This window comes from Stomoxys calcitrans, chromosome 5 (assembly GCF_963082655.1).
Source record: "Stomoxys calcitrans chromosome 5, idStoCalc2.1, whole genome shotgun sequence".
NCBI lineage: Eukaryota > Metazoa > Arthropoda > Insecta > Diptera > Muscidae > Stomoxys > Stomoxys calcitrans.
The window spans coordinates 106,739,120-106,765,053 of NC_081556.1; the positions used below are offsets into that span (position 1 = coordinate 106,739,120).

At 39.0% G+C, this 25,934-nt stretch overlaps 1 protein-coding gene across 2 annotated transcripts in view; it reads right to left on the reverse strand.

Annotated features, from left to right (window-relative positions):
• Window positions 1-25,934, reverse strand: part of LOC106081036 (activated Cdc42 kinase-like) — an 88,984-nt gene that overhangs the window by 16,894 nt on the left and 46,156 nt on the right. For both annotated transcript variants that reach the window (XM_013242722.2, XM_013242720.2), the window contains exons 4-9: window positions 24,058-24,359; window positions 23,674-23,974; window positions 23,273-23,598; window positions 21,664-21,820; window positions 20,798-21,534; window positions 20,248-20,482 (exon numbers count right to left, since the gene is read on the reverse strand). In XM_013242722.2, the coding sequence (XP_013098176.2) occupies window positions 20,248-20,482; window positions 20,798-21,534; window positions 21,664-21,820; window positions 23,273-23,598; window positions 23,674-23,974; window positions 24,058-24,359 (2,058 nt within the window). The remainder of the gene's footprint in view (window positions 1-20,247; window positions 20,483-20,797; window positions 21,535-21,663; window positions 21,821-23,272; window positions 23,599-23,673; window positions 23,975-24,057; window positions 24,360-25,934) is intronic.

Consider the following 25,934-nt stretch of genomic DNA (forward strand, 5'->3'; position numbering starts at 1 on the left):
TTTTCTATGAAAATAAAATTTCGACAAAATTTTCTATGAAAATAAAATTTCGATGAAATTTTCTATGAAAAAAAATTTTTCGACGAAATTTTCTATGAAAATAAAATTTCGACAAAATTTTCTATTAAAATAAAATTTCGATGAAATTTTCTATGAAAATAAAATTTCGACAAAATTTTCTATGTAAATAAAATTTTGACGAAATTTTCTATAAAAGTAATATTTCGATGAAATTTTCTATGAAAAAAAAAATTCGACGAAATTTTCTATGACAATAAAATTTCGACGATATTTTCTATGAAAATAAAATTTCGACGAAATTTTCTATGGAAATAAAATTTCGACGAAATTTTCTATGACAATAAAATTTGGACGAAATTTTCTATGAAAATAAAATTTCGACGAAATTTTCTATGAAAATAAAATTTCGACGAAATTTCCTTGAAAATAAAATTTCGACGAAATTTTCCATGAAAATAAAATTTCGACGAAATTTTCTATGACAATAAAATTTCGACGAAATTTTCTATGAAAATAAAATTTTTAGGAAATTTTCTATGACAATAAAATTTCGACGAAATTTTCTATGACAATAAAATTTCGACGAAATTTTCTATGAAAATAAAATTTGGACGAAATTTTTTATGAAAATAAAATTTCGACGAAATTTTCTATGAAAATAAAATTTCGACAAAATATTTTATGAAAATAAAATTTCGACGAAATTTTCTATAAAAATAGAATTGAGCTCGACTTGAAAAACAATGAAACAGATATTGACTCGCATGACCGGTACACCCTGAGTACGGGGAACTTAGAAAAACAGCTTTCAATGTTGTTGTTTCTAAACGGGGAAGACGAAAAGCTCTTCTCCAAAAAAAAAATCCACCGCTTGTGTGGTGGTTATGTTGACGTTGGCAGGCCGAGCTTGCCACGTTGACAAAGGAATAAAATGAATACAAAGGCCATAGAGGGGGGTTGGAGTTTATTTGAAGAGATATTGCTCAGTGAAAAAGCTTACAGCGAATAGTCTGGTAGTAGTAGTTAAGATTTCACATAGGATTTGTACTTATGATCTCAACTATAAGTACCACGAACCACAGGCTGTGAACTGTAGGCCGGTCAGACGGACGGACATAGTTCATGATGGTGCACGATGAAATAAAGAAACCCAATTATCTAAACATGTTCACCAGTGTCCTGCCTTGTCTGAGGAACTGGCAATTTCCTTTCTTCAAGACTTATTTAACAATCTCTCCTTTGGGTGTTGCATTCGCTTGGTGATTAAGATCAACTTGAAAAGCAGTGAAACAGAAGTTGACTCACTTGATCGGCTGTTAAAAAGTCAAACAGATGAAAAAGAACATGGATCGAATTTGGGGAGTTCTTTACCCGGCATCTCTTCTTAGGCAAAACAGGATATAAGGAAAGATTTGCTCTGCTATTAGAGCGATATCAAGATATGGTCCGGTTTGGACCAGAATTAAATTATATGTTGGAGACCTGTGTAAAATGTTAGCCAATTCGAATAAGAATTGCGCCCTTTGGGGGCTCAAGAAGTAAAATAGGGAGATCGATTTATATGGGAGCTGTATCGGGCTATAGACCGATTCAGACCATGTTAAACCCGTATGTTGATGGTCATGAGAGGATCCGTCGTACAAAATTTCAGGCAAATCGGATAATAGTTGCGACCTCTAGAGGCTCAAGAAGTCAAGACCCAAGATCGGTTTATATGACAGCTATATCAGGTTATGGACCAATTTAAACCATACTTGGCACAGTTGTTGGATATCATAACAAAATACTTCGTGCAAAGTTTCATTTCAATCGGATAAGAATTATGCACTCTAGAGGCTCAAGAAGTCAAGACCCAAGATCGGTTTATATGACAGCTATATCAGGTTATGGACCAATTTTATACATACTTGGCACAGTTGTTGGATATCATAACAAAACACGTCGCGCATAATTTCATTCCAATCGGATAAGAATTGCGCACTCTAGAGGCTCAAGAAGTCAAGACCCAAGATCGGTTTATATGGCAGCTATATCAAAACGTGGACCGATATGGCCCATTTACAATACCAACCCACCTACACTAATAGGAAGTATTTGTGCAAAATTTCAGGCGGCTAGCTTTACTTCTTCGGAAGTTAGCGTGCTTTCGGCAGACAGACGGACGGACGGACGGACATGGCTAGATCGTCATAAAATGTCGCGACGATCAAGAATATATAAACTTTATGGGGTCTCAGACGAATATTTCGATTAGTTACAAACAGAATGACGAAATTAGTATACCCCCCATCCTATGGTGGGGGGTATAAAAATAGAATTTCAAAAAAATACTCTATGAAACTAAAATTTTGACGAAATTTTCTATGCCAATAAAAATTTTCTATAAATATACAAATTCGATGAAAAATTAACCGATAAGTGTCCTAAGCAGGTTTTCACTCACGCTCCCGCACGCAGTATTTAATTTAATTACGATCATGCAATATCACGTGATTGAATCACTTGACTCACGCGTAACACGAGAACTCAAGACTCGCTTGCACTCTTCTAACCGGTAAGACAGACGTTTTATCTAAAGCAGATGTCTTCAACGAGAAGGCCTCGTACAATCATGCGAGTATGATACGATCTCAATGCTCGTCTGGAGGAAGCGGAATAGAGAAAGGTTGAACAGTGCCGGAGATTTCACTATACCTTGGAGAACTCCCTCTGTCTTCACACTTCTTCGACGACATACGACTGTAGATCTAATAAATTATTCGCTATTCATCATTTCAAGCCTGACCAACTAATCATACTTGAGAGAAGTAATGCGACAAGTGTCTTGGTTACTGAAGAGAGAAGAAAAATCGGTCTGTATGAAGTGAGTGTTAGCAAATTGAGATTTACAGGAGTCAGAATGAAGTCCGGAAATTCTAACAAAGAACCAAACATCAATCCTCCTGCAGAGACAAAGAAGGAAATCTGGTATAATACCTATGGAAGAAATCATTTACATCGAAAAAGATTTTGAATAAGAGTTGAAGATTTTTGGATTAAAGAGTTTTGGGCAAGTGTTATTTTTTCATGAATACTCGCAGGTTTTTGTTTTGTGTTTTTGAGTAAAACTACTTTTTTAAAAGTAGTAAGTGTCATAATAATAATAATAATAATAAATATGTATGTAAGTATGTACGCATGTAGTTTAGATTGTATAATAGTATCTTGGTTTGTTTGTATGATAGGTAATATCAATAATATTTTAGAATTGGAATACAAGCTTTTCATATAACTATTTTTGGTAATTTAGTTTTCTTTTTCAATTTTTAAGTTCTATAAATATGTTTGCTTTTGTGTTCTTTTGTTTGTTTTTATTTTGGGGTGGGGAGGGAGGGAGGGGAAAATGGGGTTATTTAAATATTTTGGACAAAGGCTCACAATGTTTGGTTGGTTGATTTCTTGTTCCATCTAAGAGGTGTAATACATTTGATTTGTTTAATGAACAATTTTCAAGGGTTTTTGCCTTATAATTTTGTTTTTAATTTTGTTTTTAATTTTGGTTTTAATTTTTTGGTTGTTTTCTTTTTTTTTTTTTTGATAATATATAAGTCTTGAGGTATAATGATTATTAATTCGTTTAAATTTCATTTTTGTTAAGGATGATTTTAGTGATTTGTTGCTTTTAGGTATGTTTTAGGATTATGTTTTGTATGCTTGTAAGTATGGGGGCTTGGAAAAATGTATATCGAGGGTATGTATTTGAAGTTTATAGGATTATCATAATTATAATGATTTATATCAGTCAAATTAGATTGATTGGAATATCAATGATCAGTAAAAAATTTTAGGTAGTTTAATGTATCTTTTTAAAAAAGTCCACCTTGTCATTCCTGTCGTCTTATATTTAATAATAAAATGGTAGTTAGTATGTATAGATGTATGACTATGTGTTGAGATATTTTTTGAATTTAAATGAGATCATATTGATATCAACTTCGAGTCGTTGCCACTGTTTGCGGTACAAAAAAAAAAAAACTTTTACCAAAGATTGAGACAATTCAAAAAATGTCTTAGAGAAGATGACCTAGGCCTTCGAGGCTTAGTTGTTATTTAAAAACATAGTATAGTACAGTTCCTGGAGTACCTAAAACTAGTTTTAGCAAAATATATTTTAATATAATAAAAAAATTAAAGACACTATTAGCGGGCGAACTTTTGAATACTCATCACCATGAATTTGTTTTTTAAAGCACAATTAATGTCAGCGTTATTATGATTTTGATATTAAAAGCTGAACTTACTCGGAACGTTTTCAAGGTTTTCAAAGCCCAAATATACGGCTTTAGAATTATTTGGTATCAATAGAAAGAGCCTTTTGCGAGCTTGTAAAATTGTACCCCATTGAACTTATATGGTAATTTGAATCCAGGCGAGCAATATTAAAAAACGAGTAAAAAGGCTTTAAGTTCGGACGGGCCGAACTTTGGATACCCACCACCTCGGGCATATATTAAAACCACCTTTCGTCACAATCCGGTGAAAATTGGATAACTTATGCACCCAAATTCGACACAGACATTGAGTGGTCTAATAAATATAAGTCAATTTGTATTTCAAATGTCAACAAAATCGGGTAGTCAATAAAGCTTTTATGAGCTTCAGACCCTTAATCGGCATATCGGTCTATATGACAGCTATATCTAAAAACAGTCCCATATTTACCATATTTGGGTCAGATGGCGGGTTGCCTAAAACTACTTACTGTTTCAAAATTTAGCAAAATCAGATAAATATGGTCCGATTTGAACCATATTTGGTTCCTATATTAGGAGGCCAAAAACTACTCAAATTTCAGCAAAATCAGATAGAAACTGAAGCATTTACGGGCATTAGACCCTTTATCGGCAGATTGGTCTATATAGCATCTATATCCAAATATGATCCGATTTGGCCCGTTCAAGAACTTAATCAGCGTGTACAAAAAGACTTATATGTGCCAAATTTCAGCTTAATATCTCAATTTTTGAAGGCTGGAGAGTGATTACAACAAACGGACGGATAGACGGACAAGCGGACAGACACACGGACATCGTTAAATAGTCTTAGAATTGTACGATGATCCGAAATATATATATATATATATACTTTGTAGGGTCGGAAATTGATATTTCGATGTGTTGCAAACGGAATGAATAAATGAATATACCACCTATTCTACGGTGTTGGGTATAAAAAAGTCTTAGGAGAGGTTCTTATAGTGGATTTTATCAAATTTCATCAAAGTCGAATGAAAAATAAGCTCTCTGAGCTCTTTTAGATATTAAATCAAGAGATCGGTCTATATTGACTTCACAACAAGGCACGTCGTACTTGATAGTCTCAGAGAAAATATACAGAGTGCCAAAACATAAGCTCTTCGACGAATTAATTAATAATAACGATGCTGTAAGGATCGAAAGATTACAGAGGTAGATTATAGTCTACAGAGGGCATGATATAAGAGATTTTAACGAACATTCATTTCCGCCGCCTATAACGCGAAGACTATTTCCCTGTCAATCGGTCCGGTGTTCGTCGTGACGAACGCAAGCCGTTAAAAAAGATTCCCAGCTTTTAAGACACCAGTTCTGAAAGAATATTTCCGGTTTATTATTTTGTCACTATATTTATAGCATGCCTAAGACAAGCATATACTCAAATGATGGCAAAAAGAAAGGTTAATATTTATAACCAAATACGACAACGCGAGTTAGGCGACACTAAAGCTTATAGGCAAAGAACCCTTCATTCCTATCAAAACCATGAACGTAATTTGGAAACTAGAGATGTACACGTGAGTTATTCTTCACTTACACTTAAGAGAAAATAATTGTATTCACGCACGAATTTTTAATATCTACTCGTTTTTCTTGTGAGACAAAAATTTTACTCATGCACGACTCACGAAAAACCCGCGGCTCACGAGACACTAACGAGTCACAAGACATTAATAAATCACGAGATACTAAAGTCTCGCGACAACGAGAAACTCACGAGAAAATTCGCCTCGTAATGTTTACGCCTATTCTGACATACACATCGATAGTATGAGGTCCGACGAACGTGACGTCTTGGCAATAGAGGGTTTTAGGGATCACTCCCAGTATGATGCTGGATACGGTTGGACATAAGGTCCCTTTAAAAATTTGCCCATAAACATTCCAGGAACAGGGCAAACTTCTCAAATATAAATGAAAGCTGTCTGATTCTGCGTGCCGCAGTTCGACAGCTCTTTGGGGAGAAGTTTTTACATGACATTGTACATAGAAATGTCCCCAGCATTAGGAGGGAATAATTACAGCTGAAAATTTTTTTCTGATGGCTTCATCAGGATTCGATCCCAGGCATTCAGCGTCATAGGTGGACATGTAAAACTCTATGCTACGGTGGCCTCCCATATGGCCCTTATAAAGAGTGATTTTTAAGTGCTATAGGAAAGTTTTTCAGGAAAAAAAATACATAAAATTCAGAAAAATGCATGAAATCTTTATTTGAATCGATGGTACGGTACATGCAAATGTTGACCCTGACTGCGCCTCAAATGGTCCATCCGCTTAGACCGTCCATATAATTTAATGTTTGAAGATTATTTCATGCAAATGTTGACCCTGACTGCGCCTCAAATGGTCCATCCGCTTAGACCGTCCATATAATTTAATGTTTGAAGATTATTTCATGCAAATGTTGACCCTGACTGCGCCTCAAATGGTCCATCCGCTTAGACCGTCCATATAATTTAATGTTTGAAGATTATTTCATGCAAATGTTGACCCTGACTGCGCCTCAAATAGTTCATCCGCTTAGTCCGATTTTGGCATACTCTTTCCAATATTTCGACCGGTATCTCACGAATAAATGCTGCAATGTTGTCTCCAATGCGTCAATTGAAGCGGACTTGTCTGTATAGACATGCGCTTTAACATAGCTCCACAAAAAATAGTCTAAAGGCGTTAAATCGAACGATCTAGGCGGCCAATTGACCGGTGCCGAACGTGAAATAAAATGTTCACCGAACTCGCCTCTCAAGAAGTCCATTGTTGCATCGTCTTGTTGAAACCAAATGTCATGGAAGTCAAGCTGTTGTGATATCATCCCACGGTAGCGCTCACCATTCACAGTTACGTTACGATTCGCATCATCTTTGACGCAGCACGGTCCAATAACGCCACCAGCCCATAAACCGCACCAAACTGCGACTTTTTCTGGATGCATTGGTAGCTCTTGCAATGCTTCTGGCTGATCATCACTCCAAAATCGACAATTATGCTTATTTACGTACCCATTGAGCCAAAAATTAGCTTCGTCGTAAAATGGAAGAAGCACGCATTTTGATAATAATTTGCGAGCTTTGTTCGTTGGTAAGACGATTTATGGTTAAATTATAGACTAAACTGAAGATGGTTGAGTGATGAAACGTGCGTGAGCCTTTTAAAGCTGTATTGCCAAAAAGATAATAGCTAAAAAATCACCTTTTACATACAGATAAAATATGTGCCTGTCCTCATGTCCTCTGCAACTGATCCCGTTTCTGCGTGAATGTAGTCCAAACCCGCTTGGTATACCTCTTCATATAGAATTTCTCTCTTGTACCACTGGACCTCTCGCTCTAGATCATGAAGTCCACCTTGAGGCTTCGGGGCGGTCTATATGTATCCGAAAGATGATGATTTGGATGGTCCCTGGGATAACAGTCCTGAAGATATTGCTTATCGGCATGTAATTATGTCTTCGCACGGGTAGGATCTCGGCCTTTTGAAGAAGGTGGTCCACGTGGCAGTTCGAAAAGCCGCATGCTGACAGATCTGAATATTATTCCACTACGTGTCACATAGCTGACGGACACCATAGGCGCTGCATTACTAACCACAGACCAGGCAATTGCTTTTTACGTGGTCAACAAAGTTTCTTTGATGAACTTGATGTCTTTGACATGTGGGGAGACGTAAAATAGATTGATGGTGAGAGTAGAAGATATATGACCGATGAGGAATTAGGAGTTAGACCTATCATTTACGAAGAATCGAGGTGTTCTTCGGATTCGGCCATTTCTTTGGTTTGTGGAAGACCGTTGGCGTGGGACAACTAAGTAGTATTGGCCAGACGGCGCACTATATTCCTGGCGTATCTATTTTCGATGGCGGCCAGAAGAGGAAGTTTTTGGCTCGGTATCGCATTTCTCGGACGCCTCTGTTTACACAGATGGGTACAAGCTGGATGGGGTTACAGGATGGGGTTCTGGACGGATGCAGCATCTTTGTTGCTGAGGTTTGTGCGATCCCTAGGTCCTTGGATGTTATCTTTAGTCAGGAACGTCGGCCCTCAGGCGGCACTGAATCTCTAGTTGCGGGTCATCTGAGGTCGAGGCTTGACGATAAATGCAAGGAACATTTCAAGCGTTTTGAGGCTGCTATCATGGCTTTCTAGTCGGTGAAACTTTTTCGGTCTCAACGCCGGCTTTTCGTTTATCTTTCTCTTTGTCTTCAGGCACGTTTGTGTGCTAATGTGCCGGGGAAAACATTTCCGTTATTTCATGTTTCTCTCTATTGTCTCATTTCTTTTTAGAACGAACACAAAGGACCAAGGGTTTTCGAGTGAAGCGGTTGGCAAGTAGGGCTGCGCATGTTCTTCAACCTAACCTAATCGAGGTGACAACGATTGAGGTGAGTTTGAAACATGAATACCAAGGATGCAAGAATCGACGGAAGGAACCCTCCTATCACAAAAGCCATCTAGTCATACTCAGATGGTAGCGATACTGGGGGAGAGAACGGGTAGAGGTGGCTACATTGATTACATGAGAAACTGAGCTCGTCGAATGCCTGCCTGATTACTTTTAGAAGGTGAACCCCTTTATGGCAATGCGATCCAATTTAAAAACTCGAGAAACTCATGTGCGGGTGACACGGAAAGACGGCAATATTCTTCAGAGGATCTGGAGTGCAAATAGTCTTTTTGAGAGAGATTAGAAGACAAAGGGTTACAGACGCACCTTCATAGGACTGGTCCGATAGCACTATTTTTTAAGACATTTAGCTTGATTAAGATAAATAGACACACGTACATGATTTAAAATTCTTTGAAACAGTGTGGAGACTTCGCTCGTGTTTAGCTCAACAATTCGGGACCTCCTTTTTTATAACCAAAACCGAACGCCGAGTCGCTTAGCGACACCACATTGCGGAAAAGCTTTACGTGGCTGGATATGTCACAAACGTCGCACAGTGGGAGAAAATCGAAAAAAACTAGTAAAAAATATGCCGTATGAGAGCGGTTAGAGCTGAGGCGTTATCGAGATCGTGTGTAAAATTGCAATGCTCTATGTGGTCCGGGCGCTTCTTGGCAGGGCCCTTAAGTTGATCATCTCTGCATTTCGAAAAAATTTTCGGGTATATAATATCTCCACTGGTTTCGGGAATATACGAGTTTTTATTTTTTTTTTGTTGAAATTTTGGCAGAGATTGGTTTCGTATTTGCAATTTGAGAAGGCATTTGTGGCAAAATTTACAACGATCAACTTTAGGGGCCTGCCAACTGAGCCCCACACTGACCTGGTCGGTAAATATGTTCGACTTAGGTCTGTTTTAGGGAATGGGGTGGACTCTCAAACTCTTAGCCCTGAAAATAAATCAACATAGTGCTCTACTCTCAAATATCATTTTTTTATTTGAACCCCATATTGCCATTGGCCGGACTACCGTAGCGCAGAGGTCAGAGTGTCAGACTATGACGCTGAATGCCTGGGTTCGAATCCTTGCGAGACCGTCAGAAAAAATTTTCAGCGTTGGTTTTCCCCTCCTAATACTGGCAATATTTATGAGGTACTATGCTATGTAAAAACTTCTTTCTAAAGATGGGTCACACTGCGTCAAGCCGTTCGGACTCGGCTATAAAGAGGTGGTCCCTTATCATTGAGCTTAAACTAAAATCGGACTGCATTCACTGATATGTGAGAAGTTGCTCCTGGTCCTTAGTGGAATGTTCATGGGCAAAATTTGCAATTTGCAATTGCCATTGGCCTTGAAATTGGATATCAAATTTGTTTTCTAATCTCAAATACCTTTCAAAAGTCAGCAAATATGTCCTGGTTTGGGGTATAGGCCCTAAAAACTATCAATATCGGGCTCCACTCTCTTTAAGACCCCGAATTGTCATGGCAAATACGTCCTATTGTCCAGCAAAGCTAGAAAGTCCAGCAAATACGTCCTAGATTCTTGCACACAAAGTTTAATGTCATATTCGTAATCAACTCCCAAATATTGGGTTGCCCAAAAACTAATTGCGGATTTTTCATATAGTCGGCGTTGACAAATTTTTTTCACAGCTTGTGACTCTGTAATTGCATTCTTTCTTCTGTCAGTTATCAGCTGTTACTTTTAGCTTGCTTTAGAAAAAAAGTGTAAAAAAAGTATATTTGATTAAAGTTCATTCTAAGTTTTAATAAAAATGTATTTACTTTCTTTTAAAAAATCCGCAATTACTTTTTGGGCAACCCAATACTTTTCATTTGAGTCCTATATAGCTATGATCGAGACCCGTAAATACTTAAACATAATTTTTTATGGCATATTCGTAGTCTTCTCCCTAATACCTTTCGTTTGCGTCCCATATTGATATGTACGTCCAATATGTTTGTTAGGAGAACTTTTGGGGTTGGAATGGCCTCTGGGTTCATTGGACCCAACTTTTAATACCATACTCGTATCCTACTCTCCAATAAGACGAGTCGTCCCTGAAAGACTTGGCAATATAACAGATATTAGATTTGAGCCCACTTTTTACCATAATCCACAGCTCTAACCATACCAAATTTCAAAGAGTCATCTCTACCGGTTTTCACACGGCATTTTTTTTACTACTTTTTATTCGATTTTCTCCCACTGTGCGTTGGCAGCAATAACGAAGGGATAATCACAACTGAACATTTTCATTATGTTTTTGCCAGGATTTGAACTCAGGCGTTCGGCGTCATGGGAGAATATACTAACATCTGCAACGCGACACGGTGGCATCCAAGTTTGATTACAATTCATTGCTCAACCGTCTTCGAAATAATGTCGAAACCTCTCTCATGTCCAGAGTGCCGTCGATTCTTATTTTTTCCCAATATGAAGGGGTACTTTTTAAAGCCGAATACGAATGGCAAGTCTCTTAGCGACTTTACTTCTTACACAAGTTTTACATAGTTGAAGGCCTCAAAGGATTTGAGCTTAGGTTTTCAGCCTCATAGGCGGATATGCTAACATTTATGTCAAGATTGGCTTTGTAATTTATGCACGAATGTTGCTAACTTTTATTCTATAAATCATAGATCCAATGGTGATGAGTATTCAGGGTTCCGAACTTAAGAGTTTAACTTGTTTTTATAAAACAGCGCTGAGGAGTTCTTTATCGGGTATTAACTTTCCTTAAGAGTACAAATGTAAACTGGTCATCTTAAAAAAAAAAAAGCTTTTTAAACTCGAACTGACTTCAAAGACATTATCTCAAGCGTTTCTTCTTTACGAACACAGAGAGACAGTGTGAGAGAGTACAAATGTAAACTGGTCATCTTCTTCAAAAAAAAAAAAAGCTTTTTAAACTCGAACTGACTTCAAAGACATTATCTCAAGCGTTTCTTCTTTACGAACACAGAGAGACAGTGTGAGAGAGAGAGAGAGAGAGCTAGAGAAAGCGAAACCCTGTCAACATTCTCTTAGACACATTTCAATTTCATATTGCCATGTAGGTATGTAAGAGAACATTTGCTTATGTTTATAGGTATGTTGTTCTAAGTTAGTTGCACATTGATTTTCTTTGATTATTTATTGGTCGGTCTTGTAGGGTGTTCTGAATTGTTTATGTGTGTGTGTGTTCTTTTCTTAAATGGTTGGTTTTTTCTGTCCTTGTTGTTCTTTTGTGGTTCTTGGTTGTTGTTGTTGTAAGGCACTCCTTATTTGAGAGATAGGATATTTTAAGGATATTTCCAGAGAGAGCAACTATTGTCTTGATTGTTACATGTTCGTCCTCGTCATCTATATTTGTATGTTTGTATGTATGGTATGTATGTCTATGTCTATGTCTAATACACATCTTTGTCTTCGCTATATATGGAGATAAGGGTATTTCATGCTTTAGTTTAAATTCTTTGGGTTGCTAGGTATGTAGGTGTTATGGGTCCTGGGCTTCTTCACGGCTATGTGCTAACTTAATGGTCGTTTCCATCTCGGGCTAGGGACGTTGATAATGTCATATAATCTCAAAGTAAATTTAGAAAATATTTCAACATACGCTGTAGCTATGGAGCTGGACTCGGAGGTAAGTGGTGATGATGTGGGGCACTGTACCCTAAACGATATTCAAATTGATCACTGTCTGTGGTGGAAGAACTTAGCGTGGAAGATGGATGATCTTTGGCCGCTGCATAGGATGAGTGCGCATTGGTGGTGTTGGGTGGGACCAGCTGTTGATGCTGCTGTTGCCGCCACAACATATCATTCTGCTTGACGGTTGAGGCGTGTATTTTCTCTGGCCATTGGAATTCGGTGGCAGCCGTTGCCTCTTGACTATCGGCAAAGGCCGAAGGAGGGCTGCGTCCCGTTAGACGAGACACATCGAATTCCTGGTACACTGAAGTATTGCCAATAACGCTACGTGAAAATGGCGTGGCTGCCGAAGAGGCCGAGGAGGATCCGGATCCTGAATTATTAGTAATACTGGAAACTTTAAAAGTTTTTGGTGGCTTGCTAAGCATGGGCACATTGTAGCTCTTTTTGGGTGGTTTGCTGCCACCGAAATCATACAACCTCTCCTCATAGGGATACGATTCTTCGTAGGGATTACGATTGTAGGCGCGTTGAGTGGAAGCCAAGCCGGCGGCAGTGTTACGGGCAGTACCCCCACCTCCTCCGCCATAGTTATAATGGGGAGCCGATTTAATGCTGGCATTTGAGCCGTATATTTTGCTTTTCCGGGCATGCACTTCGTCACGATCATCTTGTATGGACTCAGAGAACACCTTGCGATTGTAGCCCTGACGTCGACGGCGTGGATACAAACTGCCCGAGCTGGTGGTGCGTGCACGTATGTCACACTCCGAACGCGCCATGCTATGGTCCATATCACTCTCTTCTTCGGTACTCGAAGAACTGGTGGCCACCTGCGGCATGGGATTGTAGCTTAAACGTCTAAGTGTGCGAGCCCTTATCGAACGTGATTTGTACGATGACGATTTCGTTTTGTGCTGCATATCCTGCGGATCCAGCGATAATTGTTTGGCTTTATTGCTGCGCTTCTCCCTCAAAGCATCGCGATCCAAATTGTCCGTAAAGGACATGGAACGACGTCTCTGCTGATCATGGTGATGATGCAGACCATTGTAATTGTCCGAATGCTCTTCGATCCTTAGGGGCTGACTTGGGGAGTATATTGAAGTATTGCTTGATTTGTGCATGCCCGATACCGAACGAAATGGTGATACCAAACTATCATCGCCATATTTGAAAACTTCGTTTTTGTAATTGGCATAGCCACCTCCACTACCACCACTACCGTTTCCTCCTGCTCCACCGCTACTGCCCAGCATGCTGGGCGAGGGAAAGCTCAAATCCTTGGGACTAAAATAGCTATCCTGAGGACTGTAGCTAGATTTCTGACTACTACGGCGAGACAATGATATCGTGTCTCTGGAGGCAAATCCTGTGTCCGGTGTACTTGACCTTTTGTCATGGGAACTTTGTTGTTGCTTATTAATATTGCTGTTGCTGTTGCTATTCATCTGCTGAGCCTGTTGCGAGCTCATCAATTGTAAATGCTTATCTAAATGATTGGTGGCAGCCTTAAAATCGAACGTTGTGGTCGTCGTATGTTTACCATTCTGATAGTTATAGACCGTGGCCGAATTAAGGCTGCCCGTTGCACTGCTAATCTCATCGTCCAGCGAGGAGACAATACTCGAAAATTGGTCATTGAGTATGGTCTCGTCCGAATCGTTCTTATCTACATCGGTATAGGTGTGCATAAAATCTAAATTTAAAGCCTTAAGTGTATTCTCAATGTCCAAGAGATTTTCCGATAGCGTTTTCTTATCTTTACGTGGACTCTCTGTTATGGCATCGGTAAATTCGAGCGAAGGCGGCGGTGTGGGAGCTGTAAAAGAGCTACGACTACCAAATTGTAAAGGACGTGATAGGATTTCACGTGATTTCTCAAAACAAAAATCGGAACTTTCTTTATCGAATAGCGGTATGCGTATATCGCTAGAGGATGCTTCCATGGTGTTCATGTCACTCGATATGGAACGAAAACACTTTGTCGTAAAGGGTAATATAATAAATAAGTAATTCGTAATCAAAGTTAAAAAAAACGTAAAAAAAAAATTTTCCAAAAAAAAAAAATTTAAAGAGAAGAGAAGAAGAGATATGTATATTAAATATTATTGATTTATATAAATAAATTACTATAAATGGTATGATAAATACTTAAAAATAGATTATTTTTATAATATTGTAATATCATGTATAAAGGTTGTAGTATAAATAGCAAAGTTCATCCAAAACATAAGGACCGACTTATGGGTTCCGCAGAAATCGTTCCACAGGTGACCTAATGGCATTCCTATCGGAACGTTGGAGTCGCTCTATTCATCAGTTCGGTGAGAATAAGGTCGTGGCTCTGGATATCTTCAAGGCATTTAAAAGGATCTGGCACGCTGCACTCCTATCAAAGCTTATCGCTTTTGGTGTCGGCAAAGACTTCGCTCGATTTATATCGAGCTTTAGAGATCGCAGTATAAGAGTTGTTCCGGCCGATACGGGGTAACTATGAGCACCACACAGGCTGGAACTTTGAGCTCCGCCTTGTGTGGTGTCCATCGTTGCCACGGGAAGTTTAGCTGAAAGCTCCCGGGCGCGTCCACAGGTTGCGGATGGTGGAAAGCTCCGTTTTTATGCGGAGTAGCTGCAAATGCGGCAGCGGGCAGTCAGCGATTTTCGAGAGGAGAGTCTTATTGAGGAGTCAGGTTGCACTGGCTCTTAATTAAATACTGACTGCCAATGATACTCGAGATGACAAGGCGAGTTATAGGCGCCTTCAAATAACCAATGGCCAACATCAGCGTTTGTTCCCAGGTTAGGGGCGGCTGGAGGCGAGCGTCGGATCTTGAAGCAAGCGGCTCGCCACAACAAGGGATACATGTGCAATCCCACAAAACCCATGCGGTTGGGCGCTAGGCCAGTAACCCACCCCCGGAAAACTATGAGAACTACTACGAGAAACAAAGGAATAGTAACAAGTAAGAGCGTGCTAAGTTCGGCAGCGCCGAATCTTATATACCCTCCACCATGGATCGCATCTGTCGAGTTCTTTGCGCAGTATCTTTATTTAGGTAAACAAAGCATAATGAATAAGGACGGAGAAGGAGCTATATCATGTTATAGTCCAATTTGGGGCTCAAGACGCAAAATTGGGAGATCGGTTTATATGGAAGCAGTATCAAGCTATAGATCGATTCAGCCGTTAAAGCCGTTAAACAAAATTTGTGCTAAATCGGATGAGAATTACGCTCTCTCTCTAGGCTCAAGAAGTCAAGATCCCAGATCGCTTTATATGGCAGCTATATCAGGTTATGGACCGATTTGGACCATACTATGCACAAATATTGGAAGTGATATCAAAACACCACGTGCAAAAATTCAGTAAAATTGGACGAGAATTGCGCCCTCAGAGGCTCAAAAAGTCAAGACCGAAGATCGGTTTATATGGCAGCTATATCAGGTTATGGACCGATTTGGACGATACTTCGCGCAAGTGTTGGAAGTGATATCAGAACACTACGTGCAAAATTTCTGTCAAATCGGATGAGAATTGCGCCCTCTAGAGACTCAAGAAGTCAAGTTATCCCATGGCAGCCGGTTGTACGTACCGGATTGACCCGATGGAGTTCCCAATCGGCAAGGGCTGGCGCCTCAGTGTACAACACACTGCTAAAACAACAGCGACAACAAGAAGTCAAGACCCAAGATCGGTTTTTATGACAGCTATATCAGGTTATGGACCGATTTGGACCATACTTCGCACAAGTGTTGGAAGTGATATCAGAACACTACGTGCAAAATTTCTGTCAAATCGGACGAGAATTGCGCCCTCTAGAGGCTCAAGAATTCAAGACCCAAGATCGCTTTATATATACGAGCATATTTCGAAGTGTTACAAACAGAATTACAAATTAGTATACCCCCATCCTATGGTGGAGGGTATAAAAATGGACCCCCCCAACGTTGACGACCCACGCAAACGAAAAAAAGGACCATGCGGATCTGCACCTGGAATGTCTTCACTCTTTATAGAGAAGGTGCAGTATACGCGCTGGCGGATGTATTAGAAAAGTACAAGGCAGATATTACCGCCTTACAGGAAGTGCGATGGACTGGGAATGGCGTCACTACAACACCAAACGGTGACGAACTATACTATAGCTGCCATAACACGAGGCATGAATTTGGCTGTGGATTTATGGTTAGTCGGAGTCTGAAACACCTTGTCTCCAGCTTTACTCCGGTAGATGAGAGGCTAGCCACAACCCGCATAAAAGCCAAATTCTTCAACATCAGCCTTACTTGTGCCCATGACCCGACGGAGGACAAAGACGAGCAGACCAAGGATATTTTCTAGGAGCGCCTAGTGAGAGAATATGACCGCTGCCCCACCCATGATATTAAAATCGTTCTGGGAGATTTTAATGCGAAGATACGGAAGGAACACATTTTTGGTCCAACATTCGGAAAGTTTAGCCTCCACGAGATAATGTCCAGTAATGGGTTGAGGCTGATAGATTTCGCCGCGGCAAAAAACATGGTAGTTAGTAGCACCAAATTTCTACATAAAAATATTCACAAAGACACATGGCTGTCACCCGATCAAAACACGAGGAACCAAATTGGTCATGTTGTGATAGATAGAAGGCATTCATACAGCGTGTTAGATATACAATCGATCTGTGGAGCGAATATAGATTCGGATCACTACCTTGTTGCAGCAAAGGTTCGCACCCGTTTGAACATTGCGAGGAAAGTACGATATGACACTGCACGGAAGCTGGACATTGAAAAGCTGCAAACACAACAAATGGAGGCGGCATACTCCACTCGACTGACCCAACTGCTTGATGAAAGCATTCCTTCCTCCTCCAAGAAATCCATGGTACGACCAAGAGTGTCGAGAAGCTACTAAAGCCAAGAATGCGGCATATAGAGCAACCCTGCAATCAGTAGCAAGGAGCCACTTGAAGGAGAGGTATCGCGAGAAAAGGAGAGAGGAGAAACGTCTATTCCGCAGAAAGAAAAAGGAAAGGCGTGAGTGTGAGCGAATTGAGATGTACAGGAGTCAGAATGAAGTTCGGAAATTTTACCAAAGAATTAAACATTAAACCGATGGCTTTGGTGCAGGCACATCCTCCTGCAGAGACAAAGAAGGAAATCTGGTAACTGACACAGATAACATGCTGAGGATATGGAAAGAACATTTTACCCAACTGCTAATGTCTGATGTTGGCGATGAAGAGGAACCACAGAACCAATCCCTGATGATGGTATAGAATGTTTACCTCCTAGTCAGAATGAGGTCCAAGTAGCAGTGACCGGACTAAAGAACAACAAGGCAGCAGGAGCCGACGGGTTACCCCCTGAACTATCTAAGACCGGAGGCGACACGCTGATAAGGCGTATGCATCAGCTTATCTGCGCAATCTGGCTAGAAGAACGTATACCCGATGATTGGAACCTCAGCATACTATGTCCCGTACACAAGAAAGAAGACAAGACGGAATGTGCCAACTACAGAGGAATAAGTGTCCTTCTCATGGCATAGAAAATACTCTCGAGCGTACTGTGTGAAAGATTAAAACCTAAAGTCAATAAAATAAATCCTGGGAAAACCCCGAGAAGGACAAATCAACACCTACCATCTCTTTGTTGAGAGCTACCTGGCACGTCCACAGGTTGCTAATAGTGGGATGCTCCATATACGGAGTAGGTGCAACTGCTGTCGCGGGCAATCAGAGGTATCGAGTAGAGAGTCTCAGTGAGAGGTCAGATGGCGCCAGCTCTTGCTTAAATACTGAGTGCCTATGATACTCGATATGGCAAAGTTAGTTATTAGTGAATTTGACGTCCCCGCGGCGATCGGTCCTATGTACCGGAACGAACTTGCCCATCCATGAAGTTTGTCAAGGATCGCCACCTCCACATAGGAATTACAACAACAACAATAAGACTCTGCAGGATGACACTTAAATGGATGAAGAAGCTCCAGCAAAGAAGTCTTTTGAAGGCAAACACGTTGGTACACGTAAACCGGGAAGACCAAAAGCCCGATGGAAAGATCAAGTTGTGGGAGACACCTTAAAACTTGGTGTCAGAGATTTTAGAATGAGCGCAGAAGATCGACACGCTTGGAACGCTATTCTACGTTCGGCTAGTGGAACAAATGTGCTGTCATAGTCAATTAAAGTAAAGTAAGTATAGAAGTTATTGTAGATGGGTTCTCATCCGATGATTATAGATTGACCGCAGGAGTACCACAAGGTACCCTTTCTTTTTCTTATTTTCATTGACTATCTATTGGATCTGACTTCGATTCCGATCTACTCGTTCGCGGATGACACCAACCTCCGTCATTCGTTTTCATTCGTCTTCGAGAGATCGAAAACAGGAGGCGGATTATGGTCGTAACACTCTGCCAGGAATCGCTGGCCATTTCTGAGAGAAGTCGCCTTAGTAGTTTGGTGGACTGCTATGGGGAAAAAGTGCAACATAAGGACCATACAACAGGTTCAGAGAACATGTATTCGCATAGGTGGAGCGATGAGTACCACGCATACTAGGGCACTGGAGACTATTCAGATATCCGACCCATTGACATACAGATTAAGTGTGAGGCAGCCACTACGACTATGAGACAGTGAGAGCAGCTCATACTATCGCGGTATAATCGAGGCAACAATAGGAAACCTGGAAGGAAGGGAAGAGATTTCCCAACGGATGCCTGAGACGAATCTTGAAGTCGAGTGCGACGCACTGCTGCCATCGGCACAGTCTTGGATTGACGGAACCCTAGTATTGCCATCTGGAAGATCATGCTGCACGGATGGATCAAAGCTAGAGGACAGAGTGGGCCTGGGGGCTTACATTGAGAACCAAGGGACTGAGATCTGTTTTAGACTGCCCGACCATAATACGGTCCTGCAGGCGGAGATCCTGGCGATCACGGAATGCGTGAAGTGGCGTGGTGCTAACGCCAGAACGTCGAGTGTGAACATCTTTACCGACAGTAAAATTGCCATAAGGGCAATAACAAGCAGTTCAGTAAGGTCACGAACAGTCTTGCAGTGTATGAAGGAGATTAACGCCTTCTCTGAGGATTGCAAAATCCGCATCGTTTGGTTGCCGGGCCATAACGGAGTAAGGGGAAATGAAAAGGCAGACAATTTGGCGGTGAAGGCAAGAGGACTGCCGTCAATAAACTTGGTTAACCCGAAGTCTTTCGGGTCGACGCAGTCCGAGTTAAGGGAGTAGGCGACGAATGCGCATGCAACATTGTGGAACAGCGAAACGGTCGGTGGGACGGCGAAAATCCTATGGGAGGATCCAGATCGTGAGAAGACGGGGCTATTACTGTAAGGAAGCAAGAAGGAGGTCCGTATAGCTATTGGTATCATAGCGGGACACATAGGACTACGAGCTCACTTATGTAAAATCGGTGAGGCAAGTGATAGCATGTGTAGGGCATGCAGGGAAGATGAAGAGACGTTCGAGCATTACCTTTGTCATTACCCGGCTTTCGCGTCTAACAGATACCGGCACTTAATTGGAGACACAATATCAGACATGAACCAACTTAGGGGAGTGGTGTTGAAAACAATTAAGAATTTTGTAAGTAGCATGGAATTCTTAACTTACTTTTTGTAGTATTCAGAGCGCACAAGCCGATTACTGGCTTAGGTGGCATGGGGTGGATTAATATCTGCAACGTCTTTTCAACCTGACCTAAGTGGTAAACAGTTTAGTTTATCAAATGAATAAAAATTTTTAATAGTGTAAATAACAATTGTTGACTTATATATGGACCGATTTTTGGATGAACTTTACTTTAAAATTTTTAAAAATATATACCACAAAAAATTTTAGCAAAATAATTAAAAAATGCCTTCAATGTTCTATCTCCAGCAAGACTTACCTGCAAATCAGGTATACTTTTCAATTCTTCGGTGAAATTTTTCTTTTTCGAATGCGGCGACAAGGTGTTCATGTTGGTGGTAGAGCCACCAACTCCCGAATTGTGCAAACCTGAGCCATGATTCTTGTCGCCAGCGCTGCTGCCATGACTGCTCAGATGTGGGAAACGAAAACTAAATTTTCGTTTGGGGCTTTGTGTTGATGGCGTTTGATCAGAAACTAAATCACACATTGATCTGAAAATTATTGAAAACAAAAAAAAATGTATTATGTTTGCCTGTTATGGCTGGTCAATGAATTTATAATTATTTACGTTATTTCCCCTAAAGGGGGAGAGAGTAGGTTTAATCTGATCAGGAGGTTGAATATCACAAGAAATGAAGAATTTTTATTGCTAACTGAACAGAAATTGCCAGAGAACAGAGGAGGATTTGAACACAGACAACACGCCACTGGTAGACCTTCATTTCTTGCGAAGTTCAATCTCATGGTTAGATTAAAATAACTTAAATAAGAAAAAATTTAATTCTGAACAAGGGTTTACTACTAACCTGGCACTAATTTCATTGGCAATTTCAATTGCATGATTTAGTATCTTTTCATCCTTAACGGATATGGGCTTTACAGTGCCACTGGAATTCTTGGACTTCTTTGAAGTATGACTACCGCCGGCACTGTTTTTACGTATTAACTTCGAAGTTAAATCCGAGAAATCGCTTCGTTTGTTGGCAGCACTTAGCGATTCGGATTCAGAGTTTTTTGAAGACGATGCTGTGGCACTCATTGAACCAAACATGGAGTTTATCTCATCCAATAGGGATGGACCAAAATCCAATTTGTCCGGTGTGATTTCATCATCGGATATCTCATGATATTCATGGGGTTCTTCAAACTGTACCCCTGCAGCCCCATTTGTTATTGACGAATGGCGCCACATTAGATTCTCCTTGGCCTCCACTCCATAGTTATTGTTCTGCAAAGCCAAAGTCGAAACAGATGATGAACTCTCGTCCAATGTTTTGTGCGTAAAAGGGTTTGTGTTGTGTGAGGGAAACTCGAATGTGGTGGTTTGACCATTATTCGCAAACTGCTTGGGTGTATTCTCCGTTGAGGGTACAAACGAAGGGTTCATGGTTGAGTTATTTTGTGACGAATCATCAGGAAAATATCCACTTGCGGTTTGCAATGAATCAGGACTAGTTGGTGTGGGTGGCAGTAGTAGAGGTGTTTGTTCAATGTCCTCTGAGGGTTTATAGGGTGTGACAATTTGTCGTGGCACGTGATTATACTGTAATAATGTTGTAATGGCCGTGGAGAGGGAGGAGAGAGAGAGAGTGAGAGAGTAATATTTTATTGTTACTGTTGGTGTGAAAAACACTTTACAAGAGGGTGCAAAGATTTGTCACGAATAACTTACATTTTGTGTGGTACCTAAAAATGCAATATCACCAAAGGAAGCTCCATCGATGCCAACATGGCCGGTGTGTTTAAAATCATTTTGTGGCTTAGAAATCATTTCTGTGCGTAACTTTCGCTTGCTACAACGTTCATTGGCATTACGGGTAAAAGTGTCTCTGTAACAAACAAAAAAAAAAAATAAAGCAAAGTTAGCAATAAAAACAACAAAAATTTTCCTGAAATTTTCACTAAGACAAAATTTCCATTAAATTTTCTCTAAAGACAAAATTTCCAGGAAACTTTCTCTAAAGACAAAATTTCCAGGAAACTTTCTCTAAAGACAAAATTTCCATGAAATTTTCTCTAAAGACAAAATTTCCATGAAATTCTCTCTAAAGACAAAATTTCCATGAAATTTTCTCTAAAGACAAAATTTCCATAAATTCTCTCTAAAGACAAAATTTTCATGAAATTTTCTCTAAAGACAAAATTTTCATGAAATTTCCTCTAAAGACAAAATTTCCATGAAATTTTCTCTAACGACAAAATTTCCATGAAATTTTCTCTAACGACAAAATTTCCATGAAATTTTCTCTAAAGACAAAATTTCCATGAAATTTTCTCTAAAGACAAAATTTCCATGAAATTTTCTCTAAAGACAAAATTTCCATGAAATTTTCTCTAAAGACAAAATTTCCATGAAATTTTCTCTAAAGAAAAAATTTCCATGAAATTTTCTCCAAAGACAAAATTTCCATGAAATTTTCTCTAAAGACAAAATTGCCATGAAATTCTCTCTAAAGACAAAATTTCCATGAAATTTTCTCTAAAAACAAAATTTCCATGAAATTTTCTCTAAAGACAAAATTTCCATGAAATTTTCTCTAAAGACAAAATTTCCATGAAATTTTCTCTAAAGACAAAATTTCCATGAAATTTTCTCTAAAGACAAAATTTTCATGAAATTTTCTCTAAAGACAAAATTTCCATGAAAATTTCTCTAAAGACAAAATTTCCATGAAAATTTCTCTAAAGACAAAATTTCCATGGAATTTTCTCTAAAGACAAAATTTCCATGAAATTTTCTCTAAAGACAAAATTTCCATGAAAGTTTTTCTAAAGACAAAATTTCCATGAAAGTTTCTCTAAAGACAAAATTTCCATGAAAATTTCTCTAAAGACAAAATTTCCATGGAATTTTCTCTAAAGACAAAATTTCCATGAACTTTTCTCTAAAGACAAAATTTCCATGAAATTTTCTCTAAAGACAAAATTTCCATGAAATTTTCTCTAAAGACAAAATTTCCATGAAATTTTCTCTGAAGACAAAATTTCCATGAAATTTTCTCTTAAGACAAAATTTCCATGAAATTTTCTCTTAAGACAAAATTTCCATGAAATTTTCTCTTAAGACAAAATTTCCATGAAATTTTCTCTTAAGACAAAATTTCCATGAAATTTTCTCTAAAGACAAAATTTCCATGAAATTTTCTCTAAAGACAAAATTTCCATGAAATTTTCTCTAAAGACAAAATTTCCATGAAATTTTCTCTAAAGACAAAATTTCCATGAAACTTTCTCTAAAACAAAATTTAATTTTTTATATTAATTTTTTAAAAATGTCCTACCTATTCAAAGTTGGAAGACCTTCGACATAAGCCACCGTATTGGAGGGATTAAAGAAACCTGTTTTACCCGAATTCAGCACACCCTTCCAGTAAGGTGTACCTGTGTTACGATCCAGCACTGTGATAATTTCATTTTGGCGATAAATCAAATGTTCATTGGTTTTCGCCTCCATACAATTGGCAACAGCTTTCAGTTGTTCAGGTTTCATATCAGGCAGCATTTCATAGATTTCAGAAAACTTGGGACGTTTGGAGGGATCATCTTGCCAGCATTTCATCATCAGAGTGTAATATTCTCGGGGACAGCATTCGGGTTGCTCAAGGCGCTAACATAAGCAAAAAGAAAAGAAAACAATAAAAAAAAACCCGAATAATTTGATGAATTTAAATTTTTGGCCAACCTGATAATTAGGTGCATCAATGGCCTCTAGGATTTGTAGGCCCGTTAATGCTGCCCATGGCTGAAAACCATACGAAAACATTTCCCACAAACACACCCCAAAGGCCCAAACATCCGAAGCATTGGTAAAACGCAAATAATTGATACATTCTGGAGCACACCAGGCTATAGGCAATTTTAGGTTCACATTGAAATTGGTTTTGTAATAGTCCTTGCCCACACCCAGAGCTCGCGATAAACCAAAATCAGAGATCTTGACTTTGTTTTTGCTAAATACCAATATATTACGAGCTGCCAAATCGCTGCAAAGAAGGAACATCAAATGAAAAAAGCATTAATTATCACTTTTTATGGGTTGGACTGTTATATTTGTTGATAAACCTACCGGTGTATTAGCCGCTTATTTTCCAAATAGCGCATGCCATTGCATATCTGTAAACCAAATTCACACAGGGTGGGTATGGTCAGAAAACTAACTCTCAATCCCGGATCCTTAAGACATTCCAGCAGCGATCGCAAATGAGCCAATTCGGTGACCAACATTAACGAATCGGTAGCCAATACCACACCATATAAACGCACTATGTTTTCATGTTCTATGGAATGCATAATGGCAGCTTCTTTTAGAAATTCCATGGGATTTGATTGCATACGTTCGCGGCATAGGCATTTAATAGCTACCTGTATCTGAAAATAAAAAAAAAATATTTTGTTTCGAAGTCAGTCGTTTTTTTTTCGAAAATTTTATGGAAATTTTTCATTAGAAATTTTTTCATTAGAGAAAATTTTATGGAAATTTTGTCTTTAGAGAAAATTTCATAAAAATTTCGCCTTTAGAGAAAATTTCATGGAAATTTTGTCTTTAGAGAAAATTTCATGGAAATTTTGTTTTCAGAGAAAACTTCATGGAAATTTTGTCTTCAGAGAAAATTTCATGGAAATTTTGTCTTTAGAGAAAATTTCATGGAAATTTTGTCTTTAGAGAAAATTTCATGGAAATTTTGTCTTTAGAGAAAATTTCATGGAAATTTTGTCTTTAGAGAAAATTTCATGGAAATTTTGTCTTTAGAGAAAATTTCATGGAAATTTTGTCTTTAGAGAAAATTTCATGGAAATTTTGTCTTTAGAGAAAATTTCATGGAAATTTTGTCTTTAGAGAAAATTTCATGGAAATTTTGTCTTTAGAGAAAATTTCATGGAAATTTTTTCTTTAGAGAAAATTACATGGAAATTTTTTCTTTAGAGAAAATTTCATGGAAATTTTGTCTTTAGAGAAAATTTCATGGAAATTTTGTCTTTAGAGAAAATTTCATGGAAATTTTGTCTTTAGAGAAAATTTCATGGAAATTTTGTCTTTAGAGAAAATTTCATGGAAATTTTGTCTTTAGAGAAAATTTCATGGAAATTTTGTCTTTAGAGAAAATTTCATGGAAATTTTGTCTTTAGAGAAAATTTCATGGAAATTTTGTCTTTAGAGAAAATTTCATGGAAATTTTGTCTTTAGAGAAAATTTCATGGAAATTTTGTCTTTAGAGAAAATTTCATGGAAATTTTGTCTTTAGAGAAAATTTCATGGAAATTTTGTCTTTAGAGAAAATTTCATGGAAATTTTGTCTTTAGAGAAAATTTCATGGAAACTTTGTCTTTAGAGAAAATTTCATGGAAACTTTGTCTTTAGAAAGCCGAACGCCGGGTGAACGCACAACTGACTACCTCACTCTTTCGATATTTTCCGGAGTTTTGTTGGTCCGTTGAAGTCCATTTCTGGGTTTAACATCCACACTCCCAAAATGAGTTAACTCACGACAGAATCGAACTACGACCAGAAACGAGTCTGTGAGGAGGAATTTCAAAGCGAACGCGGAAGGTACGTTGCGTAACAAGTGAGCGACCGTTAGAAAAGAAGCTATCGACGGCGATGGCCCACTGCTCCCTATACCAGAGCATGATGGCTACTAGGTGGAGGGAGAAACAAACTTGAGACTTCCACCTCCAAATGCGACCCTCTCCAGATGCGCCACCAATCGACACAACGCTCGGGAGTTTTTTCAAATAAGTAAGTTTCGCAGAGGTAAGCATGTCCGCCTATGACGCTGAACGCCTGAGTTCGAATCCTGGCGAGACCGTAAGAAAAAATGTTCCCCTTAATGCTGGCAACATTTGTGAGGTACTATGCCATGTAAAACTTCTCTTCATAGAGGTGTCGCACTGCGGCACGCCGTTCGGACTCGGCTATAAAGAGGAGGCCCCTTATCATTGAGC